This window comes from Triticum dicoccoides, chromosome 2A (genome assembly GCF_002162155.2).
Source record: "Triticum dicoccoides isolate Atlit2015 ecotype Zavitan chromosome 2A, WEW_v2.0, whole genome shotgun sequence".
Classification (NCBI taxonomy): Eukaryota; Viridiplantae; Streptophyta; class Magnoliopsida; order Poales; family Poaceae; genus Triticum; species Triticum dicoccoides.
The window spans coordinates 561632643-561641947 of NC_041382.1; the positions used below are offsets into that span (position 1 = coordinate 561632643).

At 50.1% G+C, this 9305-nt stretch overlaps 1 protein-coding gene across 2 annotated transcripts; it reads right to left on the reverse strand.

The window, feature by feature from the left end:
- Window positions 1-1082: 1082 nt before the first annotated feature.
- Window positions 1083-8711, reverse strand: LOC119355373 (ATP-dependent RNA helicase SUV3L, mitochondrial-like). Of its 2 annotated transcripts, XR_005171574.1 has the most exons (3): window positions 6479-8711; window positions 6194-6304; window positions 1083-1770 (listed from the first exon to the last, which is right to left on the reverse strand). XR_005171574.1 is itself a non-coding variant. In XM_037622164.1 (2 exons), the coding sequence occupies exons 1-2, from the start codon at window positions 8608-8610 to the stop codon at window positions 1734-1736; spliced, it is 2169 nt and encodes a 722-aa protein (XP_037478061.1). In that variant the 5' UTR covers window positions 8611-8711; the 3' UTR covers window positions 1100-1733. The 2 variants fall into 2 exon arrangements, 1 of the variants encoding a protein (XP_037478061.1); XM_037622164.1 differs by lacking the exon at window positions 6194-6304 and having other exon boundaries at window positions 1100-1770.
- Between the last annotated feature and the right edge of the window lie 594 nt (window positions 8712-9305).

A 9305-nucleotide genomic window follows, 5' to 3' on the forward strand; every position in this document is an offset into this window, starting at 1 on the left:
CATGCGAGGATTGCTGTGTCCAACCTGCACAAGAATGCCAAGAAATCCTCGGAGACGTAAGCCACGACGCATGTTTCTGCCATGATTTCCTTCGGTTGGATTTCGTGGATTTAGGTGTTCAAAATTTTTGGGCTGTGGATGCAGGATTAAGGACATGTACTTGCACTACAACGAGAGATCTGGGTTGCTTCTTTGTGGCTTCCAAACTTGAAATGTTTGTTTGGAAGTTAGTTTAGTTTTCTGTTATGGATTCACAGCTTATCACATGTACCATCCTCTTAGACCTTTAGATTTCCAAAGAAAGTAAATGAAGGTATCATGGTATGGTCTCAATAGTACAACTTAAAGCTTTTCATGCTTTATATTTTCTCTGAAATTTACTCTTGAAGAATCATGTATCTATGTTAGATCCGGTGAGAAAAGGCGGCTTCCAAGCAGAGGATGCGGGAGTGTTGGCCACATTTGGTTTTCTACTTGGGTGTCTAAATATTCTCACCATACTTGGCTTCCTCTCGGCCTTTGCGCCATTGGCGCAACGAGTCATCTAGTAGATGTTAAAAGCAGGAGCAGGGGGCAATAGAAGAACACTCCCTCGCTAGAGTGCATTCACCGAATAGAAGGCTCTTTGAAACACAGGAAAAGGAGAAAAAAGAATTGATTGAAATGTCATGTATTTTTCAGTTCTACGACAGGCAAAACTCATTTGCTTTAACACCAACTCTTAAACCTAATCTACAAAACAACAGAGGGTGTTATTGTCATTTCAGTATATTTCAGCTTCAGCCGTAGCTGCTACAGCATGACTACCAAACGATAGCACCTCATCTCCAACCTTTCAACCACAGCTAGCAGCGGGAGAAGTTGCAGCCTAAACAAACACACCCCTGACACTAGATTTCTTCATATAGACGTGCAGTGCAGAAATTTGAAGGGTGTTAATGCAAGACACAAAAATATTTTTCCACGAGAATCCTTCAAAACGCATGTAAATTCCTTCATCCCAGATGGCTCCGTACTCCGCAGTACTATTATCTCAGTCAAGACTGGACGGATCAGAATGCTCATACCCTAACAGGCTCATCTACAAGCAAGATAGATCTGGATCCAGTGTCATTCGTATCCCAAATCGAGATAAATGATTCCAACATCAACGCACGGCAGCCACTGTGGAAATAAGTTACACATTTTGTCTACTTAGCATCTGACATCCGATCGGGGAACCAGAAAGCTCCTATCTGCAGTTGCACCAACGCGAGAACATCCCGAAAGTGGCATATAATACATCTCTGCTATCCTCTCTACATATTACAGTCAAGTTTGACAATCACACTAAATCATCTAAGACATCTTAGGAATGATCTATGAAAACCTTGAAAATCTCCACGTTTGCTTATTACCCGCATACTGGTGTAGCATGTCAGCAAAAAACCAGTTTGTTTCTGATAACTTAAAGATCCTTATTCAGCATGCAATCTAGCATTGCACAACATCATTACTCAGCAGCTATCTCTTCTGGTGCCAATAAAATAGCCGCCAGTTGATGCAAATGTCATGGCGCACCTCTGGCTGGCTTCAGCGCAACATGCCAGCACAACATAGCTGGCATACACCAAAACTGGAAGAATAGCAATAGATGTGACATGTAAGCACCAGATTTGGGGGTTGAAGAGGCGTCGCAGCTTGGCTCAACAGGTTCTTCTCTAGCATTCAATTGGGTATAGCCAACCCCACAATCAGGCCAGAAGGTTCAAAGAAGAATTATGTCTTGTCCTTCAGGAGGAAACAATACATCATAAGTACATCCAGAATTATCTTAGTTAAATATGTTTTGCTATGTAAACTTTTCAAACATGCCCAAATCAACTATTGTACCAGAAAGTACACTTTTAGGAATTGTTTGAAAATTTCTGTGCAACTCAAAAGATCAGGCAATGTAACTGAATATAATCTTCAGAAGCACTCATCCAAGATGAAAAGCCATGCTGCAGTATATCAAATCTGGACTATATGGCTCGGTAACTCAATTCTCGAAACGAGGAAAACATATAAACAAAGATAGCGTCACATAAATCATACCGAGAAAAATATTCTGAAATTTAGTTTGCCTAACAGCAAAAAATGCATAATGGGCATGTAACCTTGTACGGAAACAAAAACAAGAATAAAAATATTAAGCCATATGTTCCATCAGTTGACTCAAAACTTATGGCCGATCCTTAGCTATGGAAGAAATTGACGAACAACTATTTTGTTCAACATGACATTGCCAAAAGCAATAGATGTTAGCCAAAACAGAATATCAATATGTTAAATGCCCTTAATTTAACATATACACCATACACTGGAGATGAATATTTTCTGGTGGTGAACAGCTTCTTGCCAGATGATAATACTCCTTCCGTCCCAAAATTCTTGTCTTAGATTTGTCTAAATACGGATGTATCAAGTCACATTTTAGTATTAGATACATCCGTATTTAGATAAATCTCAGACAAGAATTTTGGGACGGAGGGAGTATATCATCTGGCACCTTCCTACAGATTCACTGTCATACTCTGCATATTTAGTGTCAGAGCAACTTGAGGTTCGGCAACATGTACACAAGCATGAGATTTTCAGTCTGAACTTAAATGCTGCAGCTGTTTCAGGTAGGTACTCACAGACATAATACACAATTACCATTCCCATTCCCACTCCAAACTAAGTCCGGAAACACATAAGGTTATAGGTTCATGAAAATCTACACCTTATTTGCTCTGGTAATTTTGTAATGACAGTGATTTGCGTATCTCTTCTGGTGTTCTGAAATTTTTTTATTCTATAGGTCCACACAAATCCTTCTATGATAACAGTGCTTCCTCAAAAAGGCACATTTTACCAAAATGAACTCCTGATTATTGGTAACATAATTCTGGCAAACTCATGTATTTGAAGAAATAATTTGGGTCTGTTTGGTTGGATACTAGTGTGGCCAAGCCAAAGTGTGGCTAGCCACACAAGTATGGCAAGCCACACAAGTGTGGCTGTGAAATTGGACGCCAAACTTTGGCAAAAGTTGGGAAAAAAATTGTCTCTATGACAAATGGGCCATATGGGCAATAAAGTGTGGCAAGCCAAAGTGTGGCAAAAACCAAACACATGCCAACTAAACTGTGGCTGCCAAATTTTGGCTTGGCAAACTGTGGCTGGGAACCTGGTAGGATCAAGTACTCTACCAGGTCTAGGGCGTAGGTGGTAAGGGAAGGATGGAGGGAGACGTGGCGAGGATCGGGCGCGCCGGCGGCAGGGCGCCGTCGCGGCTAGGAGAAGGGCGGCGGCTAGGGTTCCGGCTCCTCAGGGAGCCGGGCAATAGGAGATAATATTCTTCTTATTGCTTGCCTTCAAAAAGAGTCTTACAACCTATATTTATATCCTAGATAACTTGTAGAAGAATCAACCTAAGATAACTTGCCTAATCTGAAAATAAAAACTAAGATAACTTGCGGGCCTAAGCCGGCCGGCCATAACACTTCTCCCCGCCTGCACAAACAGCTCGTCCTCGAGCTGTAAGGTGGGGAAGCGCTTGCTTGAACTCTTCGAGGTAATCAACCAGCGTCAAACACCTTCTCGACATCTGGGGCGGCCAGGTCGGCGGCGACGGCGTCCTCCGGAATGTAGTCTGCCACCTCCAGGTAGAAGAGTCGCGGGCAGGCGTGGCCGGGCTTGTAGGGTTCGTCGCAGTTGAAGCACAATCCTTGGCGGCGACGCTCGAGTATCTCAGCTGGGGTGAGCCGGCGGAACGGGCGCCCCGCGGTCGCGGCGAGGGGTGCCGCAGAAGCCTGCACAGGCCGACCCTGCGCGGAATCCGGTCCGGGTAGCGACCCAGCAGTCTGGGACGGTGATTCCTGCTGGATGGCCACCGCGCGGCGCTCGAATGCGCGGGCGTAATACATAGCCGACTGGAGATCCTGGGGTCCCCGAAGCTCCACGTCCACGCGGATATGGTCCGGTAGACCACCCACAAATAACTCGGCGCGCTGAGTTGCGGAGACGCCCGGCGCGTGGCACGCCAGAGCCTGGAAGCGGTCGGCGTAGTCCTGCACCGTGGATGTGAAGGGTAAGCGGCCGAGGGCCGCCAGTCGGCTCCCGCGGATAGGAGGCCCGAACCGGAGGAGACAGAGTTCCCGGAAGCGCTCCCATGGTGGCATGCCGCCCTCGTCCTGCTCGAGGGCGTAGTACCAGGTCTGCGCTGCGCCTCGAAGATGATAGGACGCGAGCCAGGTGCGATCCGAAGCGAGCGTCCGCTGCCCTCGAAAGAACTGCTCGCACTGGTTGAGCCAGTTGAGGGGGTCCTCCGTGCCCTCGTAGGTGGCGAAGTCCAGTTTGGCGAAGCGAGGGGGTGTCGGCCCGCCGTGCCCGGGGGCGGCCGTAGTTGCCGCCGGCGCGTATGCTGGGTCGGGAAGCGCCGGGGCGTAGTTCGCCGAGCTGGAGGGGTGATCAAACCGCAGGGAGGGCGTCGGGTGTTCCGGCGCCGTGGAGTAGACCGGCCCCGAAGACGAGCCGGTCACCCAAGCGGGGATCAGCGATGGTGACGGTGGAAACTGCACCTGGTGCAGGGGCCGACCCGTAGCCCTAGGCGCGGGTGGTGGTACTGTCGATGGCGGCGGCGCCTGGTGGAGCTGCACCGGCGCCTGCGGCGTGGGGGCCGGCGGTGACGCCGGAAGAAGCTGCTGGGTCTGGCCCTGCTCCGAGGCGCCGGTGCCCAGGTTAGGGCTGGGCGGGGCCGGTGGAGGACCCTGCTCCAAGGCCGCTGGAAGGTAGGGCGCGACGGAGGACGGCGCGGCCGGCGCGGTCCAGGTGGGCCACTGCGGCCCCGTGGTGGCGAGAAGTGGCGGGGCTGCCGGCGCGATCTGCGGCGGCCACTGCGCCCAAGGCGGCGGTGCGGCCGCTGGGGCGGGGAGCGCCGGGTAGCCTCCGGTGAGGACCCCCGGTGCCGAGTACCACGGAAGCGCCTGCTGACCCGCGGCCATGGCTGGATGGAGTCCGGTGATGGCCCCCGGTGCCGAGTACCACGGAAGCGCCTGCTGACCCGCGGCCATGGCTGGATGGAGTGGTGGGGGCAGCCCGTACGGACCTGCCAGGTAGAGGCAGATCCCTTGAACCGCGGTGACGAGGTCGTTGAGGACGCCCGCCATGGCCTTCGGCGTGAACTGTTGCGGCTGCGGGGGAGGTGATGGCGGCGGCGAGTTTGGACGGGGGCCTGTGGCTGCCCTTGGCCCGGCGTGGTGCCGGGTGCCGTTAGGACCAGCGCTGAGAGCGACGCAGTGGTGCCCGCCGAGAGCGAGGCCGTGACGCCCGGCGCAGAGGCGGCGGTGGTGGAGGAGTTGGCGGGCAGCGGTGGTGGTGGCGGTGGAATTGGCGGAGACATGGTCGAAACCCGGTTACCTGATACCAAATTGGTAGGATCAAGTACTCTACCAGGTCTAGGGCGTAGGTGGTAAGGGAAGGATGGAGGGAGACGTGGCGAGGATCGGGCGCGCCGGCGGCAGGGCGCCGTCGCGGCTAGGAGAAGGGCGGCGGCTAGGGCTGTTGGCGGCTAGGGTTCCGGCTCCTCAGGGAGCCGGGCAATAGGAGATAATATTCTTCTTATTGCTTGCCTTCAAAAAGAGTCTTACAACCTATATTTATATCCTAGATAACTTGTAGAAGAATCAACCTAAGATAACTTGCCTAATCTGAAAATAAAAACTAAGATAACTTGCGGGCCTAAGCCGGCCGGCCATAACACTAAACAGCCCCAAACACTTTTCTTTTTGCCAAGATGCCCAAATCAACTTCAAATGAAAGGATCATAAAAATGTTCAAGAAATACATGCTCCAAGCAAATCACAAAGCTAACTAGAATAATATCCAGCTAAATAGGATACCAGGATCAGGATGAGGTGATATGCCAGCGAACAAGAAAGTTAGCTAAGAAACAACCCAAGATTTACATGTTCGGAACTTCAGGTAATATTTGATAGTTTACTATTAGATACACAAATCAGGAACAATTTAACGTTTTAAGCAATATAAATTCAACTTAAAACTATTATCTCAAATCCATTTTGAAGAGATTGATTTTGCCAACTGGAAGTTGAGTTTAGGATTACTTGAATTATTATAAGTTGGCATTGGGATTGTAGTTACTTGAACAAATGAAGAACGGGAATACCTAGAGTTCACAAACTCAGTTGCCAGCTGTTGTATGGAATTAAAGCATAGTGCTCTCTCATGTTTCTTCTGACCCAAAGTGAAGCCAAATAAATTCCATAGTATAACTTAACTGCATTAGGTGGCATGGGATTCTTCATTATTAGCCTCTATTTATCAGAAAGACAAGTTTTTTTGATACAAGAAAAGCAAATAAAAATGACATCTACTACATGACAAGAAAAAAAAATTATCTCCACAAACGATCACCATATGTGTGAAAAGATGTGGGCTAGAGCTATATTACCTTGGAAATGTTTTAGGAAGCGACCTCGTCCTTTCATAACCAACTTTGGAAACATTCTTTGCATCATTATCTGACGCCTGTTCAGCATTGCTGTCACTCTCTATTTCTTCTCGCCTCTGCTTTGCTTGTTGTCTTGATTCAGGCTTCCAGGATGCCTTGGCAAGTGACTTGCCAAGCAAATCAGCAATATTCGTTGCCATTTCCTCAGCTTTCTGCACATGAGGAAAGTTATCTTCCTCAAAATGGTGTGACAGCCACAAATACATCGACAGGACTTGGTGCTTCGTCTCGAGATCCAGCAGTTCAGTGTCATTCCTTGCCGAACCCTTCGGCATTCCCATCGCAATGCTAACACGACGGCTCTGGCTATAATGAGTAGCAAATCTCAGAAGATGGTACATGGCTTTCGGATCCCTTATATTAACTGGCGCGAAACAAAAATTGTAGCGATCCTTGAGGGAGAGACCCTGGACCCTCTCGAGCATATTAGCAACCTTCTTGATACTATCCTGCTGGCACATGAAGTATGTCTTGTCGATGCGGCAATTGTCACGGAACTTATCCAACAAGTCAGTGAAAGTGAGGTTGGGGAACTGACTGGCAAACATTTCCACTTGTTCGAAGCAAGGAAAAAGACCGATTTTTTGTGCCTCCTCAAACGGCTGTTGCAGGCACTGAATTAAATAATCCAAATCATCCAACAAGAAAGTGGTTGTGAGTCCATCTGGATAAACACTTCCCCTCCGACCAGCACGCCCAGCTATCTGCTTTACCTGTGAAGCAGCAACAGGTACCATCTTGTCCCCGTTGTACTTGGACAAGCTATAGAACACAACCCTCCTAATGTTAAGGTTCAGACCCATACCGACCGCATCACTCGCTACAAGAACATCATACTCATTATCCTGTTCGTTGAACAATGTTGCTTGCTGGCGCCTTGTCTCCGGTGGCAAAGCTCCATATATGACGCAACACTTGTGCTTCGTAAACTTCTCAATTGCCAGCTTCACCTCAAATATCTCTCTGCGTGAGAAGGCAACAACGCAATCACCAGAGCGAACATTCTTGAGGTCTCCAAGTAGCGACTTGGCCTCGACAACAAGTGGCTTGAACCGCTCATACTGATGCACCTCCAAATCATCTCCAGTATCTGCGCAGACCTTACGAACAATCTTGAGCACACTAGGGTCACCACAGAGATGTATCTCATCTGCCTTGATCCCAAGAACAGCACGTGACCACGCATAGCCCCTGACAGGGTCAGCCATCATCTGTATCTCATCAACCACGGCGACTTCGTAGAGCTCCTCCGTGGACAGCATCTCAATAGTGCAAGCAACATGGTTGGAGAAGGGAACTTCCTTTATCTCTTGGCCAGTGCGGAGGGTGCAGTAGACACCGAGTGCATTGACCTTGTCGAATACCTCCATGGCGAGGAGCCGGAGCGGGCTGCAGTACACACCGGACTTGGCGGCGCTGAAGCGTGCGAGTGCGTTGTGCGTCTTGCCGCTGTTGGTGGGCCCGCAATGGTACACCACCCGCCGGCGCATGGCGCGGGCGAAGGGGTACCAGGTGTGCGGCGCCGTGAGGTCGGCCGCAGCCATGACGGACTTGTTCTGCCTCAACTGATCCGCATGGTAGTTGAGGCAGTACTCGGCGAAGGCCGGGAGGAGGAGGGCGTGCGCGTCCTCGCCCGGGAGAGAAAGGAGCCGCTCGGCGGATTCTTGGGAGAGGCGCGCAGGGATGAAGTGGCGGAAGTGCCGAGCATACGTGGGAAACTCTGAGGAGGGGATGTAGAGCGCGAGGGCCTGGTCGGCAATGGCGGGATCCTTGGCGAAGCGGCGGGTGAGAGCCACCACGTCGTCCCACGTGGCCTTGGGGAGCCGCGACGAGCCCGTCGCAGGCTCGGCGGTGGAGAGCTCGCGCCACAGTTGCTTCGGGTCCAGCGGAGGCAGCTTCCGATCAGGGTCGTCGGTTGCGTCAGACGAGAGGAAGCGATGTTGGGATGGGGGCCATGGGGATGGAGATTGGGGGGCAGGGCGGTGGAGGTGCGAGAAGGTGGGGAGGAGAAGTCGGCGGTACGGCGATGAGGTGGTGCGGCGGATAAGCGAGGCAGCGATGGCGGCGGCCATGGGTCCGTTTGGGTTACGAGACGGCGGCGGCCGGCGGCATGGGGTGGAAGAGGGGAAGAGGGGAGGCGGCGCGCGACAGACGGGCGGCCCTTGTCGGGATCCTGGGCCAAAGTGGGCTACGAGCGGACGGCGGGGAGATAGGTGGCTCAAACGGACCACGTCGCGGCCTCGCGGGGCGCTGACTGCGTGGAGAATGTGACGATTGTTAACCCTAAAATAATAACTTGCTCGGAAAGAAAACATTTACCCTAAAAACGAATCAACTGATTATAGCAAGACATCTAAAAAGTAAAAAATAAATAAAATCATCTATACTTCTATATCTATACTTCTATATCTATACTTCTATACTACTATTAAACAATCAAAGAAGAACTTTTTTAAGCACACCCCACAAAGCGTACACAAATTCAATATCACCGCACGATTAGGCTCACTAAAATCAATCTAACGGTTAGCCTTAACCTAAATCATTTTCTGTGTGCACTTAGCAATTTACATTGACTGACCGTACTTCACCGTGGAGGAAAATATGAAACTCCACGCCTGAGCAATTATCTATATCTATACTACTATTAAACAATCAAACAAGAACTTCTTTAAGCACACCCCATAAAGCGTACACAAATCCAATATCACCGCACGATTAGGCCCACTAAAATCAATCTAACGGTTAGCCTTAACCTAAACCATTT